Genomic DNA, 26,731 nt, shown 5'->3' with positions numbered 1-26,731 from the left:
TCTCACCACTTTGTCCATTTATGGAAGACTGCAATACTGCAATAATTAATACCGACAATGGGGCAAGTAGTTTTAGCAGTAAAAATATAGGCCTAACAGTTGACAAAAAGTGTAGTGACCGTGTTGAATTTACTGGCCCTACCCAACATTTAATTTAATTCAAAATGAACTATGCACATATAAGATAACTTAAAATGGTTAATACAATACCGTAGTAAGGGAGAAATGTTCAACATTATGATAGTCAAATAGACATGAGCATGCGCATAAAGACAATAGCTGTGTAGTCTGGTAAAGCATGAAAATAAAAGGACGTCATTCAATGTAATACTATAAACAATGCACTACTTTCACCATTTTTCATAATATGACGCTAACAGGATTCAAGATCTCCACCGATATCTACATTATTTGTGGCCATAGAAAGATACTGTAATATTAAATTTTCATTTAAATTAATATACATTTGTATAAATATATTTTATAAATAAATATGTAAATGTATCATATGTACCAAGGCAGTGATTCAAATGAATTTAAGTACAAAGCATAATTTAATATCCCAGTTCATGATGGAAAATAAAGTTCTTGTAACCTCAATTTTCTGTAACATTGTCGAATAAAACTGTTTATTTTGGAAAATTTTAATTCTTCGGAAGGCACACATTGTTTATAAACAATCACACTGACTGGTCCACCTATAACCCTGTGTGTATTGTGTTATGACAACTGGAATCTACTTTGAAATATTTACAATTGTAAGCCTACATGAAAAAAAATTGATAATTTGTCTAAATAGAAGCTTGAGATTCTACCGAGTCGCTTCTTGCAAATGCCAAAGATGGATAGAGTGTGTACCATGCCTTGGTGTGTTCCATGTGATCAAGTGAACATTTATCTAAATGAATTCTAGTTTCACCAAGTTGCTTGTTACTTTCAATACCTGATCCCTTTTTCCAAACTCCTACCTGCGGAAAAAAGGAGCAAGAATAGTCAATATTAAAAGCGTAACAAATGAAATAAATGCCCATATATGGACATGATAATGTCATATCACTACTATATTTGGGAATATCACTGCCATATTTCGGCACATCACACTTTTTTTGGTCAAACTAGTTTGATAGTGTAGAAAGACTTTATTAAAATACTGTATTGTCTTTCTGTTAAATATTTTTAGTAGTTAACAGTACTAGGACTAGGATTCAACGGGAATTGAAAAGGAATTGAGAAAAATGTTTCTTTTGGTAAAATTCACTGCTCTACAAGTAAAGCTTTATTATTAGTTTACCCCAATATACATGTTGGAACCAAAATTGTTCCAAATATTAAATTTTGTGGAGTTTTCTATTCACATACTTTATCTGTACTTTAGTCTGCTGCTACCAATTGTTTAGCTTTTATTGAGTTCATTTGCATATGCTCAGCCAGGTGTGACTACTGGCCTTATTGAGAGTGGCTATGCTGCATAGTGGATGGGAAGGAAGAAAGCTTTTCTGTGTAGGCACAATCTTGGTAAGCTATACTTTATGTTAAGATTATACTATACCAGGCCTAGATTAATTTAATGTTAAATTCATGTATATTCTAGACTACTGTATAAGACATGTAGCAGGGACATGGGTATGAACTATATTTAATAGACTAAGGCTTTAAGCTTACAGTACGTCTTGCATAGCTATGTATCCCATGACTGTCGCAGGGTTTAATATTTGTTTTCTGTTGTTGTTTACAGCATAATCGTCAGAAGTCAATAAAGGACAAAATAGAGTACCCCATAAGCAGTGTGTTAGCTTTCTTTGACATTACACCTCCTTTTCTTAACGAATACTTTATTACATGTATGAACCTGATTCACCTAAGGACTTTTTTACCTGTAAAATGCGCCTATCTATATCACACGCTGAGTAAGTCAATTTCTGCATGTAAACTGGATTTGTTGACTTTTTGACAACCCTTGTTTTCTTCTTCTGTAGCTTTTTCTTAAAATCTCTCAAATATGTCTTCACATACGTATCTGATGAATGCAAATATAAATAAATTACTGATAAAATAAACGAAATACAAAGTTTGTTTGTTTTTGTGTAAATTACGAATATTTACCTATAGGTTCAGATTGAGAACCGTTGAGACCATGCACCTTTATGATGAGAACCTCGAGAAAACCTTTACTGACTGTCATGTCTATCATGATATAACCACACACCCGCATACCTTTGTCAGAAAAAAAAAACAAAACAATGTAGTGAAATGACATATAGCCAATCATGGTAATATGATATTGTAGTGTAGAACTTATTATTCAATTTAAGCTGTTAGCATAGTTTGACGAGCAAATTCCGACTTTGTAGGCCTAAACACAATATTGGTAAGTTTGCTAGTGTAGACCAGTTGACAAACTTCGGCAAAAGTCTACACTGACAAACTTTAGTTTGTAAACTCGAGTGAACTCCAAGTATGTAAACAAAATATTGGTAAAGTTTGCTAAGTGTAGACAAGTTGACAAACATTTTGGTAAATATCGTTGTGTACACTTTGCAAAAGTCTACATTTGTAAACTTGAGTTTGCAAACTACGAAATACGGATTTTACAGTTTGCTAGTGCAGACAACTAAGATTAACTATGGAGTCGAATTTCCACACCGCTTTGTTTGGTTGATAGATTAAATAAATCTAGTCAAGATTTTAATACCACGTTTTTAGATGAATTTGTTGTATACTGAGTATATATATATAATGAGTCTTTGAAGAAAAATATTTAGAAAATACAGTATGTAGTAATATAATAAATAAAATCATAAAAGAATGTTTTAATTTAATAATATTGATTTATTATTTATATTAAACAATATTATTGTACGTAATTTTCTGGACTTGAGATCAGTAATTACCATTATTCTGAAGCTTTGCTTGTCCTGGTCCTTCAGGTGTTCCACTCGGTTCGTCGTCTTGCATCGTCAATGAATTGTCTTCAAAAGTTTGAGATAATAGTTTGCTGTTGAAATGAATAATTATGTCTTAGAAATTAACAAGAATATAGGCCTAGCGCACATTTCTATGATAGAATCAAAAATTAGTGGCGCTTACATCAATTACTGTCATTCAATTGGTTAGAATAAAAGTCTTTAATTGTTTTTCTAATTTGAATGTGGCGTCCAAATGTTTAAATAACTAAATAAATCGTTCCAAATTTAGGGTTCAGCTACAGAAAAAAGGTGGTCTTAGAAACGAAGTTAAGGTAGTCTTTTGCTTAAAAGTTTATTAGTATCTAGAATTTATTTATTTTTTCTGAATTCAAGATACCACATGGCGATTCAAGTTAAGTTTAATGATATGTCTGGCTATTTACATGAAATTTTCTGAATCCGTGCTGCCTAGGCTAGTAATGCTACCACGTGACCTGTCACTGGATGTACTATCTGCTCTGCGGAACGATGCACATCTTCTGAAGATACCTATGAATGGAATGTTTAAGATGTTTCACAGTCTAAATTCTTTATTGATTTAAATAATGCTTTAGTGTTTTTTAATCCATTTTCAGACAAACCGATCTATCTATGTAGACAAACAGTTTTGCATAGAATGCTGCACGTATAAGATACAAGAGTGTATTTTCATTTTATGGAATAAATCAAAATTAGAATTCTTTTTCCTGATACTAATAAACAGGGGAACAATAGTTTGTCGAAAAAATGGGGAAATGTTCTGAAATCTTTTAAACTACGCAATCAGATCTTACCTTTGGATTTAGTTTGAATGTTCAGTGATGCATCGCTGTTAGTAGCTCTTAGAATAGTCTTCGCCTGACTTTTTACGGTCGGCTGTCTGTCAGACGCTAATGTTAGAAGTGAAAAATTACGTAAGTGTTCCTTGATTTTACTTAGATTGCTCAGGTTATAGTTGAAAGTTTCACTTACTTGACGCATTATGAACATATTTAGTAATATCTTTATTGGAATATTTACCCTATAATGCCAATCATTATGTTTGTAGGCCCTAGTTAAGCTCTATTAATTAAACTAAAAACAGTAAATATATATATATATATATATATATATATATATATATATATATATATATATATATATATATATATATAAACAAATCAGGCAAAAAACATTAATTCTATATATATATATATATATATATATATATATATACGATAAGATTTATAAATAGGCATTAGCTACTTGGAGAAAATGCATAGTGTTTAGGCCTATTATTGAAATGACTGATTACAGGAAATTGATGCAATAATGTGTATGCAATTCTGTATTTATAAATGAACACGGAATAACAAAAACCAATGACATGTTTTGAATAACATGCTAAGGTATTCTTACCACTTCTTCTCAAGCTTGAAATGGGTAGGGTAGAAGAGCGAGGTCGGAAAAGGCAGCCTGCTGCCGTTGCACCGGCATGCGATTCATGCACTGAATCAGCACCCAAGACCTTTATCTTAGGCTTAGAACCTGCAAGGAAATAGCTTCGGGCTAACACATGGCAACGGGAATGTCATTAATGTAAAAGAGCATTGTGATGATAGTTGACGAATGATAAAAATGAGAAAAGAAAACAGTAAAACAAACGTGCTTATTGCAAAAGGAAGATAATTGAATGTTTTGTCGCGGGTTGGTTAAAGGCACGCTTATAAAACAATATTCGGTGAAATATCAACCACTTGAAAATTGAATATGGCAGGCATTCTAGCTGTGCCATGAGGACATGAGTACAGAATAATGGTATACAAACAACCAATTATTGCATCTAATAAGCTTAAACCTTTTAATCATCCAAAAATACGTGGGAATGACTCATTATTGAAAAGAAACGAAAACATAAAATTTGTATCTACTAAAAGAGAAATGTGTGTTTACAGTTCGTCAATAAATTTACTGTAGATTTTTAAATTCTTTTATACTTTATTTTCTATTATTTGCATTAATAAAATGATATCCCGTACCAGTACTGTAAAATTAGGCATGTGCTGATAACCAATGGAACAGGCATTAAACAAAATAAAAAGATCCACAAAAGATAAAAAAGATAGATGTAAATCAATGATATGAACAATGATGGATCCTGGGAAGGCAAATGGAAGTAAGGAGAGATTGAAAAATACTTTGTTCCCCACTAGTAGGACGCAATAACGCAATGACGTAACGCAAGAGATTTGACCAATCACAAGCGAACGGATGATCACGCTCCGTGATTGATTAAATTTACTCGCGGTGCGTCGTCCTTGCATTTCGTCCAAGCGAGAAACAAAGTTTAGTGATAAAATTGAGAGGGACACAATAATGCAGAGATGTTGTCTCTCACTGTAAGATAACACTGAGTTCCTTCGTTCTGTTTGCGCAGGTAGCTGAGGAGGCGAACAAGCGTACAGAAAGGCTGTGGAAATTAATATTATTTGACAACATATAATTTAGAATAATAATATAACGGAAAAAGATTAAAAAAAGAAAAAAAAAATATAACGTGACGATTTCGATTTTTAAAAATGTATAATATTAATATATGAAATATATTTATGGATATGTCGAATAAATAAGGTATGATTCAAATTCAATATAAATGGTAATATAAGATGACAGTGCAAACTGTTAAAAATGGAAGTCTACATTAGAAAACAATATTTGTTTTCGGTATGATTGTAATATAATAAACATATAAATACGAATATTCGTAGCGTATAATAAACATTAAAACACCATTATGATTAAGTGATATGCATTATAATTCGTCATCAGTTAGTCGTTACGTCATTGTACGAGAGACAGTACCGCGCATGTGTCAACCAGTTGTACCGTTCATGTTAAAGTTGCCAGCTCTTTCGTTTTTTTTAGATTAATTAACTTCCAAAATATGGCAATAACTGTCATATCTTAATAAACTCGTTAACTGATCTTTCTAGATAAGTATATACACTTTGTTGCTGGCACAAAATAGAAAACAATAATCTTGTTACAAACCTGTAAGTTGTTTAACAACTGTCGGTGAGGGCAGCAATGTTGACGATGTAAAGGATGAACGATCGTAGGGCCAGTGTTCGTCGGCACTACGGGCGCTACATATTGACGTGTCACTACCGCTGCGATTGCCTGTTTAATAAAATCAAATATACATCAACATAATAATTGTGTTGTTCTCATACAAATTCAGTCGTATGATTTGACTACGACGATTTGCAAATAATGCAACGTTGACTTCTCCAAATATATGATACAGTATTATATTATTATATTGGTCTCAGATTTTCTTCACATCCAATTGACTTGCCGCAGGTTGTATGGTTTGCCATACTTGACTTGTACGGTAAATTATTATTTCTCGTGGCAGGTTCTTATGAAACGAAATCCAATATCCGTGTAAAAAATGTAGTAATGTAACGATCAATTCGTGCCCTAAGCACGATAGTTTTCATGACCGATGACATTATATATCAGCTGCAGTAAGCTTGATATTGTTAATACAGTAATTTATGGTTTTCATGTTGGTAATATAAAATATTAATTATTATAACATATATTTCCTATGTAAATTACATATGCTATTTTTTTGGCTGTCACTAATTCTCTTAGTTGCACAATTTCTTTTAAAATATCGAGTTAATATTTATTATTGATAATGATAGATATACTGTAGAAATGGCGGCGCGGCTTCCATAGAACTGTTGTTTTACTAGGCTGTAGACTTACCCCAAAAAAGGTAAAAAGAAGACCAAATTTTGGACAAATAAACAGAATATTATCACCTTGAGATCTCAGAGTTAAGTAACCGTTTTCCCAGAGTTCCTTCACTTTATCGTGAGCTGGCATGGACGGAAGACCACGCGTGAAACACGGTGACGTTTTACGGACTTCTGCCGGAGAAGATTTTGGAAGAGGTCCACTGTTTTCATCATGGTCAACAAGGTTGTACCATTGTGAATGTCCATTTAAGTCACAATCAGCTAAATCTAACAAGACCTAGACATAAAAAAAAAAAGTAAAACAGAATAGTTAGATGTTTTACCAATCCTGCGTAAATTGTTCAGATCTCTGGTCTAAAGAAATTCCGCGTAGGTGAGGATGTGGTAGTACGGTATATTCTCAATGTATGTTTACTGCAGAGTATTCTGTACAATTTACGTCAGAATGTGGACAAAGAATTCATGTTGATTCTCTGAAGACATATTATAATTGTTTATCAAAACCCTCAGTAAAATAAAAGAAATTGTCATGGGGAAATAAAGAGGCACAATGCTAGGCCTACACACGTGTACAACGTAGTATCTGGGCGCGCAAAATAAATTACAGTGCGAGTACAATCGTCGTTCAAAGATGAACTGAAATTAAATATTTCCTAACAATTGCTTCAACCAAAGCTATAGATATCGATCTAATTTTTTATCAACAAAACTAAACATTCGTTTTTCCCCTTGATTTTTTTGTATTTAGGACAGGACCATAATGCAAAACAGGTTTTTCTTTACATGATCGTGTAATCCCGTATGAAGATGTTGCTAAATAAATCATATGAAACATTGTAGTATAATTAGGTAAATTGTAACACCTACCCTATCTTATCTATCGAAATAAAATCAATTTATTCATGAAGGCCGAATAAATAACGATTCCATTACGAACATAGATATAGAATTAAAATGTATAGAAACAGAAGAAACTTATTGTCACATAAATGATTTTACTTGTGCAATTTACCTACACTCTGCAGCAATTAGTGAAATTATATTGGTTTCAATCAGCTTTGCTAAATATATCTAAATACTATTAAACGTCGTCGAATCTGTATTGTTATTTATAGATATTAAAACTATTCTGGCCAGGTATACATTTTGATTATTCAAGTATACGCAGAAATCAGTTATAGTGTACAAAACCGCAGCAAAACCAACCTAATTTTTGTGTGGACATAACGTCTAGTTAAAGATTACATTTTATATGTGAATTGCTAGTTCATAGATATTAAATGGAAGATTTCAACCATTTGATATAGTAACGAACTTAATGCATGAATGAATTTCTATAGATAATATAGAAACGTTACAAGCACGTCAGTGCCGTGTTTATTTTGGTAAATTTTCTTGAAGATTAAATGAAGTGACTTACTTCTCCCATAAACGTGTTGCTTCTTTTCGGTATATCATCCCACAGTGTGAATTCAAGCCCAAATGTATCGATCTATTGAAGATAATACACGTAAAATCGTTTTTATATTTATTATTATATAATTTAAACGTCAAATAGGAATGCAGTGATTTTTAATGGTACCAAACACTTTGTTTGATTTGTTTTTCTCTTTTGTGGTTAACCACCAGCTTTATTTATTCAATCTTTCATACGTATTTTATTTACATTTCATTTTCGTACATTAAATTTCCGTTTTCTACTCCTTTTTGTTATTTTCTGATTTTTACACTTTTAACTTTTATACATAGTGTTTTGATTTATATGCATACAAATAACAATAATAATCCACACATTTTGTACATGATATAATACATTTTTTAAATACAGTATATTTTGGAAACGTTTGTCATGACATTAAATAGATACACTTCAAATATAATTAGTTTAAATTATGTTATTAGGCCTGATATAGGAATGAAAAATGTGATCAGCTGATAATCTATTTTTTAAATGATTTTACTCACATTATTTTCATCAATGTTGCTATAGACAAAGACTTTATTCCAGACAGGACATAGACTAGCATCCACGGTCGCCGTTCGTTGTCGTATCGATTCTCTGTGTAGTACGGTATTGAGATGTAACATAGACAAAAACATCAAAATTATAGATACTATGATCAATAGAACATAAACCCTGTCAGAGGATCCCCATTAAAGTATACACACACGTGTATTTCGTACTATTATCGAATGTTGGATTAAATTTGTGAGTGCACAGGAGAACCAACGTTAAGATAGCTGACACCTTCTATGTGATGTTAATAACACTTACCGTCGATGAGGCAGCATATCTATTTTGATGTAAGGATTAGGGAGTTGTGGGTCACCCGTTGTATGACGTACTTGGATGCCTTTCGCCTCTTGAGTGTGGACAACAAGTTCTCTGTCAGCTGCCTTGTACAGTACACTTAGTCGGATCTCACCAGTTATCGGCATCTTGATGTCAACGACCTCTGCGTTCGCTTGATCAGACACTGTTAGTAGATTCTTTGATATGATAGATTTAAATATATGAATTAGAAGTAGAATTTTTTTAGATTTTTGAAAAGACAAATCCACTGCTGTCATCGTTACGGTTTTCAGTAAAGAAATCCAGTACTTATTTATTCTTAGTTCTGTATGTATCTCCACATAAGACAATTGTCCAGTATCATAGGCAAGTGTCGTAATACAGTATCATGTTTATCATGTGAGCCTGTATTAATGGAAGGTTAGAATAAGGACTAAGGTCTGCACACAGAAGATGCCAATGATACTATACTGTACAGATTTTGATACAATATCGAGAATTGGCTGTTTATTTTAATTAATTTTTACATACCGTAGATGGCGTTGTACTTTGTGGTGAAGTACTTCCACCTGGAGGAGTTGCTGCTCCTTGGTCAGGTGACTGGCGACTTACTGGTGACGTCACAGGACTAGTTGTGGCAGACGATATCTTGCGCCTTGGTATTGAGCTGTCAACGTGAAAAATACGGCGATACTGGTCTGCATTTACTTGATTGCGAAGGCCTAAGAAAAGTAGAAATAAGAATCAATTATGGTAATGCTGATATATTGCTGTGATATTTTTGTTGTATATTGAAAAATCTATTTTACTCCATTGCAAATAATGACGATAAGCTAAAGTCATTTCAGCAAAATGAAAAAATATTTAAATCATTTAACGAAATATTTCTCCATTTATTTGTTTTAATATAAGGAAGTTTATAAGAGAGATTGATGTAGAGAGTTAGTTACTTCGTGAAATTGTTTTTCTTCTTGCTGTAATCTCAGTGTCCACCAAACTCATTGGCCGATTTCTGTCTACACTGTTATGTCTGGAATGATGTCTTAGAAATAAAAATACAATCTTGTTTATCTTCATGTAAGGTAATGAAATAAATACCATAATATAGTTGACGTAATATTTTTATAAACAAATTGATCAATATCGGAATATTCTTAATTGTGTATTTTTAGTGGTAATACTATTTGAAGAAAATTAATTTTGATATGATCCAGGAATCAAAATTGTGTACAAATATTTCTTTTTATGTTTTGCCTGCTAACACAAAAATATAATACTTACTAAATCATGCATGAGTACATGTAATAAGTTGATATAAATGGTTATTGCTATCCATCTATTCATGCATTCTTGGTTTAGTAATGTGTGGATATTAAAATCCCCACATTGTTATTATAAACCAATTAATAATTCATGGGGTGAAAACATGTTTGAAAATGTAATTTTGTCTATTCTGTATATCCCATGACTTTCTAATTACTGTGATAAAGTATTTATGACAATTACTATGTGAATTAAACACACCTTGATCTCAAAACAAGTATTTTCAAAACATCACACTCATCCGCTAATATTGAGCAAGCCTCTTCAAAGGTTTTGTCGAGAAGATTATGACCATTCCATTCTAATATTTGATCACCTGCCAAGTAAACAAATATATATAATGGCAGTAATTAACTCATCATCATCATAATCATCGTCTTCAACTTCGTAATCATCATCATCATTACATAATCCATCATTATCATCATCATAATCATTATCATCATCATAATCATCATCAGTATTATCATTATCATCATCATTATTATTATTATCGTCATAATCACTATCATCGTCTTTATCATCATCATTATCATCATTATCCTCACAATTATCATCATTACATCATCCATCATCATAATCATCATCATTATCATCAACGTCATCATTATCAGCATTACATCATCTATCATTATCATTATCATTATCGTCAATGTCATCATCATTACATTATTTATCATGATCCGTCAGCCTTTTTCGTGTGTTGTACAATTAAGTATTCGCACTCAAAAGAAAAGGTTTACTGTAAACATAGAGGTAATCCATGGATTAGATTACAGGTCACTAAAGAGTAGATATTAATCAGAGTGTGCTTTACGTATCTTTCATAATTATTATCTGAAATTGATTATTTCGTTGCTATTACCTTGTAATGCCTAAATAGTGTTTAAGATTGCTAGTTAAGCAAATCTATTACCTTTAGAAATGTAAATACAATATGAGAATGATTTATAACCACTTTAACGTTACATGAATATAATTATTTCCAAGGACTCTTATTATTGAGTTAATTACGGTAACTATGATTATGTTCTATGTGTGACATCAAACGTTGACATTTGAGTATACGGCTTTGTGCGCATGCCCCAATGTTTCTCTATCGAAACAATAATAAAAATGTATTTACCAGATTTTAAATTTCCGTGCACATGCGCTGGACCTCCTGCAACCACACGTGTTACTACGGTAACCAGTGTACCATCTGGACGCATCTTTCCACTAATGATCTCCATACCAAATCCACGAGCTTTTGAAACATTATATCATTATCAATAACCATGATTTTAGTGTAAATGTTTAAATTGACTAATAATGGCATTTAAATGTTTATATATAAAAGACAGAACAAAAATATAATACTGTATAAAGTGAAATTTAAAGAAAAATATGGAAATTTGAATACAGATTATTTGATCAAACCTATCCTATATTCTACACAATGCTTGGATATTCGAGTCTGACTCTGTTTGACTTGTACGCTATTTTGTTTCCTTGAAATAAGGGAGAAAATACAACATCACAAACCTTAAATTGTAGTTTAATCAGCTCAGTTTGATATAATTATACACTCTTTATCTAAATTAGACGTTTATGTTTTACAATCATAATAGTTTTCATATATTGATATAGTTTTCTTCTTCTTTTATATTTTATAGTTCAATGTTTAAAGTAATCTTTCTTGACTTAGAAAGTAGTGTAGGTTGTATTCTTCAGAAATAATCATTTATCTGATTTCGAAATTATCCTTTATTGATACTTATTTAAAATGTATCCAGTCTGTGTCTTAATTTATTGTTGTACAGTACTAGTAAAGTAACAAGAAACTAGAGCATAAGGTTTATCGCAAATAGCATGCGCGACGCATGATGGGAAGGGTTTGGGAGCAAACGTCACGTCGCGCACGTACGTGATTGGTTGTTTGTGCGTACGCGTCGTGACGTTTGCTCCCAAATCCTTCTCAGCATGGATTGTGCAATTACGTTCCTCGCGAAATCAAGCTATTTGCGATTTATAAACTTTATTAGCATATATGGAATTGTTATTAACAGATTATACTTACTGCGTACTGAACGGTCGTTGACGTCCTTCCTTAGCAGTACGTACTCTACTTCTTTTAATTCACCCATCTAAATAAATGAAATATGCTCTATTGTTAACAACAATAATACATTCCGATAATCCATTCCATATATTACTATTAGGGTGAATCAGCACTTATTGAGATAATCTTAATCTCGAAGATATTCAGCAATATTTCAAGCTACATAAAGAGTATTATCACACTGTAACGAACCCACGTTTAAATCAAATTCTTTTTACAAAAATTAATGTGTTATTAGTACAAAAATGTTTTTAATAAAGTGTAATCTTATGTAAGACATTTTAGGAGGATAAATTTTTGTCTCAACATCTCAACAATTACTTATTAACTTACCGGTGACAATTTGTCTGAGCCCTTTTCTATACGGATGGACGGTATTTGCGGCGCTTCTTCTTCGTTCGCCTCAAAGGAACGAGTTCTTCGCCTTTGCCACAACGAAGAGCACGTATTATACGAATTGTGAAGTTGTTGCTGTTGTTGTTGCTGCTGCTGTTTTTGTTGTTGAGTATGTTTCTGCTGTTGTTTTTGTTGGTGTTGATATTCACCGGACTGTAGGTCAAGACCGCTATCAGGACTACAATTCTGATGGTTGTAACCCTCTTTGGATCGAGGATACCTATGACCATCATTACACCGTCTACCGGGATACCTAGTGTTGAACGATTCAACGTCTGTATCGGACGATTCTCGTGCAATCTCGATGGGATTCTTTTGTGCGATGACCCCGGGTCGGCGTCGTCGACGGCAGTACGACCGTTTTCGTCTCCGTGGGTCATCCATATGAGGATCATACCTAGTTTCAATGTTTTCCTCTTCCTGTCGTCTGCTCGGGCGACGGTGACAAAACTGTTTCCGCCGATTTCCTTGCGAATACGAATCTAATGATGTTAATGTTTCGGTGTCGGATTTCACTCCGGACGCATGGCCACCGGATTTGTTTCTACTATGGGGTTTCTGTGGTTCCTCCTTAAAGTAAAAAAAAACATGTTACATTTATTATTATGATTGTAATATGAATAGGCCTAGCATAATAGTAGTAAATAACTGGTACAGTATTATGATTATCATTTAAAATTTCGCAAAATTCGACTATTTAAATTCAATTAAAAAAACATTTATTTATGTCCAAAAGACAAAAAGTAACAAAAACAATAATGACAAGAGATAATTGATAAATGGATGAAGGCAGGATCCCAAAAAGATGAGAATCTTTTGGCGGGATTGCTTTTAAAAATAGATATTATGAAAAAAATAAATACAAAATAAATTAATTAAAAATAATGAAAGAAAGAAAATAAAAATCAGTATATAAAAATTGATAAATTAAAGAAAAAAGATGAGCAGGAAAAAAAAAAACAATCCTATGTGTGTGCCAATCTTTGAGCTGCTGCTTACTTGGACCAATTTTTGAGCTTAGTGTTCTAAATAATTGTAGTAAACACACAACAGACGGTGTTAACAATGTTGAAACAGAAAAATGCACTTTCATAATAATTGTATTTTCATTTTTGCTTAAGTTATAGAAGAATTTTTTTTATTACCTTATCTGAAACAACTTCTACGGATTCAAATGTTTTTGCATTAAGAACAGGCCGTGCTTTGTCACCATGGTACCAGTTTCCCGTCATGCATAGAAATTCACGTTTTAGGCAACACAGTCGACAGCGCCATTTCGCCTTCACCTAATACGCAGTGTGATGACACAAGAGATACAATGATAGAATAATTATTCAGACCATAGTCAGTATCATTATGAAAGTGGCAATATGAAATGAAGGATAAAAATAATATGGAGATCTGATTAGAATTAACGTATTTGTTATATGTACGGTATGTCTTGTCACTGTCTATAACGAGGCATTATAGTTCGCTTTCTAATGTCATATTCTTAACTTACCTATAACGTGTTAACGTTACATGTGAATTGGTTTTTAAAAGCTTTAAACTATACTGTAAGTAATTTGATCATTCAACTTTTGAAATAATTACCTCTACACTGAAACTCTCGATTATAATTTGTTAACGTTAACTTATGAATGATTAATTTATTTTAATTAAAACATCTTTTCTGCTGTTGATAAGATTATTGGTTTTAAAAATCTTTGAACTATACTGTAGCGCGGGCAACAAAGTAATTTGATGATTTTAATTAATTTTTTTATTCTAATTTTGTTGCGCTTTATTTTATTTTGTGTATCTTTATAAATCATATTTATTTAATTTATTGTTACATGTTTATGTCTTATCATGTTGTATTTATGTGTGAGGGTCGCTAATGATCATCTTCGGCTGGGTGGACCACCCTCGTAAAATATTGCTGAAATAAATAAATAAAAATTTAACTTTTGGAATAATTACCTCTACACTGAAACTCTCGATTGGCTTGTAGAATGAACCACAGTAGTAGCAAACTCTACGTCTACAGTCATGACACACTCGTCCTATTCCGTCATTGAACTTCTCGTGGAAACACAACCTACACAATCGCAGGTCTAAATGTTTCTTTATATTACTATTGATCCGGGCTTCATGTTGTCGAATTTGGTTCTCTATCATAATGCGTTTATTTTCCGTTTGTTTTTCAAAGAGTTTTTGTTTTTGTAGAACATGTTGTATGACCGCAATCTCGTCTGGTGTTAAGTGCGCAAGCTGTAACTCGGGAACTTTTGGTTCAGGTAAAACTTCAGTAGTTGCATTGCTCTCTTGGTTCGGTTTGTTTAACTACATTTTTAATAGAATAACGATTTAAAAAAATCAAACATATGAAAAAAAAAGAGAATAGGGATTCAATTTAATCGGTACCAATACAACGTATTGGTTATTTTTTTTATTATTCCTATCTTAGGTGTATATGTTTTGACATAAGACATAAGAAAAACTTTATTAACTCCAATCAGAAGAAATTACAGCAGCTTGCATTCAACAACATTTACAGATATAAAATATAAATAAGAACAATATAATGTTCCTTAATTCTTTACCTTGTATTTCTTTTGTTTTATAATTTTGTATTACTGATATAAAAGGTATATTCAGTAGTCATTTATTCATTTATTGTTCCAAAAACAATCATAAGAAAAAACCTTATTACAGTCTTGTTTATTTGTGGAATGTGAAGTAAGCCAAAAGAGTTTTAGGGCTGAGTTTCTTAAAAGCATTACATGGTACATGGTAAAATTTAAAAATATTTTCTAACAAACTTTAATAAAAGCCAAACAGATTTGTAAATAGTTGAGTACCATAGAAATAGTAAGATATAAATTCAATAGGGTAAAACTTATTATCTACAGTATCTAATGAATATTGATGGTCTAAATATTTTTTTAAAAGAAAGTAAAGTTGGTAATGTTACCGGTACATTATAATGTGAATTTGTTTAACTTAAAAGTAAATCTAGATCATATAAAAACAACATGCAAATAAGATTTTGTACCCTCAGGTTGATTCCAGTCTGTTTATCAATATTGAATGACATGTTAATTTGCTATCATGTCGTGTGTCAATGTGAAGAATACAGTCTAATGAGTAGTGAATACTTTTAGTATTATTAATTAAATAAGAAATTATGATTAATATTTTAGACTCACCTTTTTATAAAATGACATTTTAATGAAAGTTCTAAGTAAAATTTCCGAATTCTTTCATCTATCTAACTATCTGAAAAAATAATAAAGAAACACGATTACATTAAAGAAATTTAACTAATCATTGATTTAAAAAAAAAAATTCACAAATTTGTCAAATATTAATAAGGCACAATAACAATTAATAAATTAGCTAGCTCCATCAATAAAAGTTTCCATTTTGCTAGAAAATCTGCGAGGATTCAGATCTAATCTGTAATGCATGAGACGCTATCATAAACTCGTTTAATATCTTGGCTCATTTTGCGTACTATTTATAGCAATATTATGCAACTAGGTACATTAAATAACATCTATTTCACATAGGCATTACATTGATAATTTGATATTGAATGTAATTAAATTGAAGGCTTGAAGAAGATTTGAAGATTTAATATATGGTATTAATTACGGATACTCGGTGGAGATCTTTATTATGATTGATATAAATAAATGTAAGTAGACGCGACAGCATTGGGTTCTTACAAACAGTGGCGTATCCAGTGGGGGGTGGGGCCGGGGGGCGCCCCCTGATTTCGTGTCCGTCGGCACATCATCGCGTCCGTCGGCAAACAAAGGTGTCGGGGAAAAAATAAAGTTAGGCAAATAAGAATAAACTATTATTCTGACAATAATTGAACTGTAAACATAATTCTTTTGAGTGTTTGTTTATTTACATATCATATCATTGATCCCAATTCAGATCAACTATTTGTTGTTTTCATTACATCTAACGAAATTATTTTAACCAAAAATGGCGTAGTTAATAGAATTGTCGACTGAGGCCGCAAATTGTTTTACTTCTTTCGTGGCTAAAAACGATCATTTTCGGCGATGTTTTAGACCCTATATTTCGAAAACTACAAGTCAGATTTTCCTAATTCTTTCTTTATTGTAATATTAATATAACATACTAACAGATAATGTTGGTTTGGTTTTAATTTTGCATCGTTATCCCATTTAAGACAATATGACTATGCAATCCTAGAACATATATTGATCAGGTGTATACAGATAATGACACTACTAATTTTGTCGGCAACTTGGCAATTCCCGGCCCCCCAAACTTCAAAATCCTGGATACGCCACTGGATACAAACACATGTCGCTATTTATGTATCCGGTAAATTGAAATATAATCTTGAGGCTAACGTCATCACAAGAAGGATTTTTAAAATAATTAAATACAATAATACTTTGTTAAATGCACCTTTTTGTAAAATAAGCGATGGAAACTGCAACATTCCTACAATACTGATACATTTAAACTTGACTCCCATGTGAACATGGTTATTTGACCAATCACAACGGACCGTTTGAATCATCGCGTATTATTGGTCAAAGTACTTGCGGCGCGCTTACGTTCATGCGTTCTGTCCAAAAGGAAACTTTTGGCCGTGTTTCCGCAGCCAAAAATTAACCGATAAACATTAATCGATAAACATTAATCGATAAACATTAATCGATAATTTTCCGATGAACTTCTTGTGGAAACAGATTCCACTAGAGACAAATCAACCGATATTAATTATCTCATTCAAATCGGATAATTATAGGATAAATGCGATAATTTTTAACCTTTGACCCGGAGGAAAAATTGTTGCGTTGTGATTGGGAATCTGGTTGTTTTGGTAATAGCTGATTATGCGCACTTTATTGGTTAAACAATTAATGAATCTAAGAAGGCAGATTACTTTATTTGTATTCATTTATTCTTCCAGAGAGCGCGTTTATATAAATAATGTTAACACTTCATGTTCAATTTGTATAATTTAAAACAGCTTTTCAAAAATGTGTTTTCTGTGTTTTTTATTATTGTTTTCTAAATTGATCTTATAAATTTTCCAGTTTAAATTGAAGTAAACAGTGCATGGTGATGTTTTAATGTGTGATTTTGAAGAAAGAAAAAACTTAGATGTATCAAACTAGAAATAACCTAAGCTTTCTGTGGCCCTGAAATAATAGTATCTTAATAGCAAAATTTATAGTTATTGAGAGAGAAAACGTCAGAAAGATAATATGCTGATAGGACTAATGGTATCAAAGGCTATAGTCTGTTGAAGCCTATTGAATGGTGTGTAAAATCACACACAGTCTACAACGTTCGATCTCTCTCAATTATGTCTTAAGGACACGATCGCGTTGATAAAGACGACTTAATTATAAAAGTGATTTTGGACGGTGACGTAAGGAAATCAGTTTAAAAAAGGTGTCAAAAGATTTGATTGGCTATTGTTTACTTCATATTCAATCATCAGACTTGCACTGTACAACAGTTGAATATAACATTTAAAACGCTGTAATTGTAAATGGGTCTATTTTAAAAAAATAGTTATTGTTATCTACGATAAGAGTGGTTTCACACTAGGCCTATACGCATTTAACTCGTCTGGTGCTCCGACTACTTACGTTAGATTTACTAATTGACTATTGTATAAAATAGATTGTCATTCCATATTATACAATATAATCACACTAAGTAAATAATGTCAATCAACAAAGTGCACTCTTAATACAGTTAATTGAATAATTATCATCTTATCTCAGTAGTACTGTATCTAAATGAATAAGGGCAACTTTCCCAATACAACAACCTCACATATGAAAAAGATGTAAATCTTGTATAGACAGTACACTAACCTTGCATTTCATGATAAATACATCACATGTGATACACACAAGATGCTGTATTACGGCATGTGCCTGGATATTGGACACATTGACATTTGTGGAGATACAGCACTGATAATCGGTAGAAAACTGGAATTTCCAAAAAGTAACCGCTGTAAATTTGCGTGTTGTTTTAAGGATTCTAATAATTAAATATTGTATTCTATAAAATACTAGGCTAAACAGTGTTATGTCATAATAGCTTATAAGCTGACAATTTGAGTGCAGCGGAACGTCACAAAATCAACATGATGCAATGATTTAATCTAAATAGATGTACTGCTATAACACGCTGTTCAGTTGCTGACATCATATTGTAATCTATTCATTACTAGGCTTATTACAAAAAAATTATTACAATTTTTGCTTGGTGTTGTCTACTTTTGTAAATTATTATTTTCTAATGTATTCATACAGAAAATAATGATTTTTGTGTAAAATGAAAATAGAAAGAAAGGTCAGAAAATAAACAGAAATACAATAACAATGACAACAAATTGAATACATTAACAATGACAACAAATTGAATACAATAACAATGACAACAAATTGAATACAATAACAATGACAACAAATTGAATACAATAACAATGACAACAAATTGAATACAATAACAATGACAACAAATTGAATACAATAACAATGACAACAAATTGAATACAATAACAATGACAACAAATTGAATACAATAACAATGACAACAAATTGAATACAATAACAATGACAACAAATTGAATACAATAACAATGACAACAAATTGAATACAATAACAATGACAACAAATTGAATACAATAACAATGACAACAAATTGAATACAATAACAATGACAACAAATTGAATACAATAACAATGACAACAAATTGAATACAATAACAATGACAACAAATTGAATACATTAACAATGACAACAAATTGAATACAATAACAATGACAACAAATTGAATACAATAACAATGACAACAAATTGAATACAATAACAATGACAACAAATTGAATACAATAACAATGACAACAAATTGAATACAATAACAATGACAACAAATTGAATACAATAACAATGACAACAAATTGAATACAATAACAATGACAACAAATTGAATACAATAACAATGACAACAAATTGAATACAATGACAATGACAACAAATTGAATACAATAACAATGACAACAAATTGAATACAATAACAATGACAACAAATTGAATACATTAACAATGACAACAAATTGAATACAATAACAATGACAACAAATTGAATACAATAACAATGACAACAAATTGAATACAATAACAATGACAACAAATTGAATACAATAACAATGACAACAAATTGAATACAATGACAATGACAACAAATTGAATACAATAACAATGACAACAAATTGAATACAATAACAATGACAACAAATTGAATACAATAACAATGACAACAAATTGAATACAATAACAATGACAACAAATTGAATACATTAACAATGACAACAAATTGAATACAATGACAATGACAACAAATTGAATACAATAACAATGACAACAAATTGAATACAATAACAATGACAACAAATTGAATACAATAACAATGACAACAAATTGAATACAATAACAATGACAACAAATTGAATACAATAACAATGACAACAAATTGAATACAATAACAATGACAACAAATTGAATACAATAACAATGACAACAAATTGAATACAATAACAATGACAACAAATTGAATACAATAACAATGACAACAAATTGAATACAATAACAATGACAACAAATTGAATACAATAACAATGACAACAAATTGAATACAATAACAATGACAACAAATTGAATACAATAACAATGACAACAAATTGAATGAAGAGTGAATAAGTGTAAGCCTAAATAAATCCGTGTTTTTGTTTTATGATTGACTTCAACATTCACTGTTACTGTACAGGAAATACACACAAAGACAAGACAACATCAATAACAAAGAGAAAATCAGGATAATCCTTAAAAGTTTGGTTTAAGAAATTGGTTTCCAAAGGATCTTAAAACCTATCACATATTATGCTACCATGATCTACCTATACCTAGACCTCGCCTAGAAGCACAATGTAGTGTACCGGTATGTAATACATATATCACCGGGCAACACTAGCCCTTCATCAGTGCAAGTTGGCTACATATATACGAATTTGTAAAGCGCCAATTTCAGCAACAAGTGATCAAAGGCGCTGTGGACTAAGATGGTACACCTTTTCGATCAACCACATTCTTCTCCCCTAAGGGTCACATCGTGTCATCGGCAGCCAACTATGGCGCCATTACGTCTGTCCACGACAGTGTGTGTGTGTGTGTGTGTATGAACCGGGGTACACCGGGGTAACCCCCACTCGTCTCGAAAGATGTACTAGGTTCTTACATTTTGTTCAATACATTTGGAACATTGATTTTGTACATTAATTTGATGATATTTCCTAGTAAAATTATTGTTTTAAGCCTATTATTTATACCATAAGGATTGTTTAGATCAGCAGCAATATCGCCGCCAAACCCACCTAGTATAGAATCTGTGTAAAAAACACAGTCAAAATAATAGATGCAAAGGGATTAACTATGTTGATTAGCTTGCATCAAGCGATTGCATGTATTTTAGTCAAAGTCTCATTCAGCTGATAACACAAATCCTTCCATCGGTGAATATCACTTAGTGTTCTCTCAGCAAATTCGCCACATCCTTCGCAATCTAAGCCCTTGTCAGTAGCGAGATATTCTATTACACATAACAGATACTAACAGGCAGAGAACAAGTCTTAATTCCTTTATTAACCCATTGTGTATATCACACAAACGTGGTTGTTGTCAGTTACGGCTCTTCAATGTGTCAAGTCGTGTATGATTTTAAGAGTAAACATTACATTATACTATTGTAATTACCGATGAGTATAATGTCACAATATCATAAGAGAAACGTTTACATAACTCGGTCACGTGGCATGATACGCCCAATACAAACTTGAACTGTCTTCTTTATTCTGTGTTAACCAGTTCCTCTCGATGTCTTTTCAACCAATATACACGTTTGCACTGGGCAACATTGCAGTTTTACATGGGTGAATGTTCATTTACTAATTAAACTATTTAAGCCAGAACTTATGTTGTATGCGTCTTTATTTATTATTCTACGAGTTTGTTAATTGCCGCAGTCTCCGAGTAGCAAAAATCAAGAATTGGGTTGGAAACACAATTCTATTTTGAGAACGGAGAGGGCGGGTTTTCGACCTCTTTGATCAAGCATCCTCTCTGTTAACACGATCACATTAAGTTGAAGACAATTTTCCCTCCCTCCCGCCCAATATTATTACACTTATGGCAATAGAGCTATTTTTCTCTGAGCATCCCTGTTGTGCTTACTTAGAATTGGAAAATTATTGCTATATAACTTATATTTGCTTATGACTTTTATGTGCAGTTTTACATGGGTGAATGTTCATTTACTAATTAAACTATTTAAGCCAGAACTTATGTTGTATGCGTCTTTATTTATTATTCTACGAGTTTGTTAATTGCCGCAGTCTCCGAGTAGCAAAATAGATCTTATACTCCCTTTTACGTGCATGTTGCAACGATGACTTGCCATTCATATTAAATAAATTTACAACCAATACTTGTTTCCTTGTATTTGTTTATCGGGCTCACATGTTTCAAAATAGATCTTATACTCATTTATAGCATGGAATAACAATGTTTTGACAAACAACAAAATGGTATAGAGCATTTTGATTATGCTTCTATACATGGCTATATAACATACTTTATCTATCCATGTTATATAAACGTCACTTCATCATTAGTGTCTAAATATATTCTTTTTAGTAATCCTGCCTTGAAGGAATTGGGCTAATTATTGTATCATAGAATTAAATTAACGACGTAACTAACCAGAAATGAGATTCCGGTTTGATTGTGAGAAGGATAGTGAAGAAAGCTAATTGCAATTACCAAGAAGGGCACAACTACAGTACTTACCGTCGTGTTACATAACATAACCAATTTTATATTTATTATATTTTATTTATTTATTTACAATCTTATTCAACAGCGGGAAACCCGCCACTTACAGAATGGAATAAAATATAATATATATTTAAAGGCCTATATATACAAAACAAAGTTATACAATCTTACAATCTAGGTAATTATGTAGGTACTGTATCTACATGTTTAGTCGTGGTACAAATGCGACTCTGCAGTTCACTATGTCGGTCGGTTGGTCGGTCGGTCGATTGGACGGTCGGTCGGTAAACACTAACTTTAAATTTGAGCGCGCGACTGCAGCCATGTTGTTAGTATCATAGGTACATTTCATACATCACAAATCCTAACCTAAACGTTAATCTAACATTAAACTACATGCATCACACGTGAAACACAGAGAACGTTGTATTAATGAGTTTGCCTTGATACATTTCATGTTTGCCTTGATACAGGTCAAATACTGTCAAATATAGGTACATCACCGAGTTCATTGATCTTACAAACTTTGTTTTTATTTACTCGAAAAATAGAATGTTTTATTACGGATAAATCATTCGATATTGAGGTATGCCTACATGTGTAATCCATGCGATAGTGCATTATTAATACTGTCGATATTTTTCTCGCCAACCAAAGTCACACAATTTCACTTTTACAGAATTACATGATTTTTACAGATATTATTTCAAAACCGACTATAATAGTCAATCACAAAATGCTATTTGTGATTAACGTTTGATGAAATCCTAAATTGAACAAGTTTATGGGATATTGTATGCAATTCCGTTCCGCATGTTGTTTTTTAAAAAACTAGATTAACTTTGTAGAAAACAATCCATGTTCCGTAGAACATTATAGGCTTAGCATGTTTTCCACTTATAGGCCTAAGTGAACATTCGCGCAAATAGAAACATCTGGCAAATGCACTTGCGTAGCACATCTCAAATTTGATTGTTGAGACGCGAACGAAATGCGAACCAATCACAGCTCTTCATTCATTCATCAGCATACATATATTTGCATAAGAATGCCTTAAGCTCCGAAGTAAGTTTGTGTATGTACTAATTGTTTACAACTGGATTTTTTCGTGTGTGCTTAGAGTTTGCATTTTTACTTTGTTTTTTCTGAATCATAATTTTATCAAATTATCTGAAGTGAGTTGAATAATTAATCGCCAAAATTAGAATCCCAAGACCGTCAGAAAAAATGTTAAAATGTTGAGTATTTATGTTAAATAATATGTACTGTCATACTTGTTTTTTCTTCTTGGTTGAATAAATATTACGGAACGAAACGAAACGTATATTTTATTATCGATAGCTGCACATCAAACTACAATTGATTGCTGGAGGTATAAACTCAAACTCTACATTCACAGTCATGTAGTACTAGTAGAGAAATCACTACTGTCTTATGACTGTAATTTAAGTTGGTCGAACTTGTTCCACACGACTACTGTCACGCTTCAATTCAACCAATGTTTTATGTATAATGCTAACGGATTTGGTTCTTGTATGAGCGAACTAGCATCTAAATCATAACACATCTATCGATCGGAACGAGTAAATGATGGTTTAACACGACAAATATGTGAGAATATTAGAACATTGAAAAGGTGGTGAGAAGGAAACTTATAAATAATGTAAACACAGGCAAGATTACCTTTAGTATGTGTATTTTAGTAATATTAAGCCTCGTAATACATGAATGAAAATTATTTTTTGATCAACCCGAAGATGAGTTGGAAATAATATATGAATTCCCAGTGAATTATGTAGGTCTAAATACTTCAGTGACCAGTTCGTGACAAATCTACTTAACATCGACTTAATGAGTATTACAAGCTATATAAAAGAAAATAAAACAACTGAAGCAAATACTATTGGCGAGAGAATTATCGATCTAAACATAATATTTCTACTATATTCATGGAATACATTCTGCAGTTTTGTAATAATTTCAACAGTAACTTCGATATTTACCAACGCAGCTTTAATAAGAAATCATCCGTGATACATCGTCAAAATGCAAGCGCATCTGGCAGATGTTTCTATTTGCGCGAATGTTCACGTATGTACGTGGAAAACATACTAAGCCTATATCATAGGAATTATTTAAAAGTTACGATTAGAGTAAAAACAAAATGTTATGTGACAAAATGACTTATTCCATTACATTTATCATTTTAGCACGATGTGTAGGTTCGATAATGTTATACAGTATATTTCAACAGGGGAATCCTTTCACGTAATGTAGGTATTAGGCCTAGATGTAATATCAATACCATAATTTACTTGTATATAACGCCCCTTAATTATTATTACTTTTGTTATATATTTAGTTATTTCATCATTTTCCATCCAGTTCGGCATTTTGTTTGTTTTGTCCTGGACTCTGTTGACACAAACAATAATATAATATTGATTGATATAACAGTAGACTGAGTTAAACATAGTAAAATGAGTTTTTGTACCAGATTAATAGCAGATACACACATACAAGATTTGATTGGATTTACGGTATACTTATTTGTCACATGTCTTACAGATAAACTAAGCTGAAACAAAACAGATTTAAATACAAATAAAACAAAAAATGAATGTCTAAGATATAGAGTAAGATTATAGTGTTAGTTGCCGGGAACTTCAAAGATTCTATTAAAGTATAGAGATTATGTAAAAAAACAGCATTACGACCAAAACGCAACCAAACACAAGATGGACACTTTGTATTATGACTACTGATTACCTCATCCTGATAGTAAGATAAAACCTCCTTGTCTCATCATATTTACTGATTTATTTAAGCGCTACATTCAGAACTATCAATTACTTACAATAATCGACAATTGTGTTATCTACTCTGCAACTACACAAACAGTGCGATTTTTCATATATATACTACATATGCCTACAAAGTTGCTTCATCGACGTTCTTTCTGCCTCACCCTCATCTGAAATGTTTTGTAGGTTTGTGTTATGTTTTTTTTAAATATAAATTTTAATTTCGGAGCTACCCGTTAAGCTTTGTTACCACCCAACACAATGGTGTACGCGCAAAGCAAGTGAGCTGACCAATCGCAAGTGATTGATCAACATATTTGTGTTGCGCTAATGTTGTTGCGGTGCGTCCACGCATTGTGACGTGTTCAAAGAATATCACTAGGCAATGTACTATTTAATGGTTATTCAGTCGTCAATACACATTCAAATTTTTAGCATAAAAGCTCTATCTAATTGCATTGCATGCTACTCAACATCGCATAGCATTGCAAAGCCTACACATCAGACATTGAATCCAAATGCGATTGAGAATGTTATCATCACCTCTGATTGGTCAATCAATGTCTATGGAATTCGATTAGATTTAATTAAATGCGCAGAGGTTATTTGATTATTACGAGATTTTAAACTCATATAAATTGCTGATATTCCGCTTGTATTAGATTAGACTTACCATGCTTTCTAAACTAACAATGTAAAAGCAACAATGTGTTAGATCATAGTGAGGGTAGGTTGTGCATGTCGATGCCCTTAGGCCTATAATATATATATATATATATATATATATGTGTTCAGGAAAATCTAAAAAATAAACATGATCATCTTGCTGTCTTCTATTACGCCGTGGCACGAAAAAGCGTGTAGAAATTAAGCAAGGGTGTAGCAGGAGGCGCTGATGTTTCTCTGCTTGGGTCTTGAGAATACAAAATCTACGATAAACGATAAAGTAACAGGCAGAAATATTATGCCAATTTTTATGATTAGTGTGCAGGGCAACCGTGAATACTTAGATAAAAGCAAGAATCTAAAGCACAGATAGAGGCACCCTGATATTGATTATCGGAAGTTTCATTTACGTCCGTAATATACGATATCTCCATAAATATCGGTAAACCGGAAGTTTTCATGTTCGACCAACAAATCACTAGGGATTCAATTAAGTACAATTAGCTTCCAGGCAGTATTCAAGTACCACCAACGCCTCGCCATTTGAGCTACTCGTAGT

At 32.0% G+C, this 26,731-nt stretch overlaps 1 protein-coding gene across 1 annotated transcript; it reads right to left on the bottom strand.

Moving 5' to 3' along the window:
* LOC140062669 (regulating synaptic membrane exocytosis protein 2-like) lies at positions 1-9,556 on the bottom strand. Its single transcript, XM_072108975.1, has 13 exons — positions 9,519-9,556; positions 8,970-9,184; positions 8,660-8,753; positions 8,115-8,186; positions 6,758-6,971; positions 5,976-6,104; positions 4,344-4,472; positions 3,740-3,835; positions 3,350-3,455; positions 2,892-2,995; positions 2,104-2,214; positions 1,875-2,017; positions 1-968 (listed from the first exon to the last, which is right to left on the bottom strand). Exons 2-13 carry the CDS (start codon positions 9,131-9,133, stop codon positions 792-794), a joined length of 1,539 nt encoding a protein of 512 aa, XP_071965076.1. The 5' UTR covers positions 9,134-9,184; positions 9,519-9,556; the 3' UTR covers positions 1-791.
* Between the last annotated feature and the right edge of the window lie 17,175 nt (positions 9,557-26,731).

Source organism: Antedon mediterranea, chromosome 11 (assembly GCF_964355755.1).
Source record: "Antedon mediterranea chromosome 11, ecAntMedi1.1, whole genome shotgun sequence".
In the NCBI taxonomy this organism is placed as follows: domain Eukaryota; kingdom Metazoa; phylum Echinodermata; class Crinoidea; order Comatulida; family Antedonidae; genus Antedon; species Antedon mediterranea.
Note: the sequence above shows the minus strand (reverse complement) of the source record. Positions and strands in the feature narration are given on the sequence as shown.

What these genes read in the sequence shown, in the direction of transcription:
- LOC140062669 (XM_072108975.1), bottom strand. Translation starts at nt 9,133, where the DNA reads ATGCCGATAACTGGTGAGATCCGACTAAGTGTACTGTACAAGGCAGCT. An exon ending in TTCTCAATCTGAACCTATAG is followed by an intron (nt 2,018 to 2,103) that starts GTAAATATTCGT and finishes TGCATTCATCAG; the next exon opens with ATACGTATGTGAAGACATAT. An exon ending in TAGATAGGCGCATTTTACAG is followed by an intron (nt 969 to 1,874) that starts GTAAAAAAGTCC and finishes TTTTTTCCGCAG; the next exon opens with GTAGGAGTTTGGAAAAAGGG.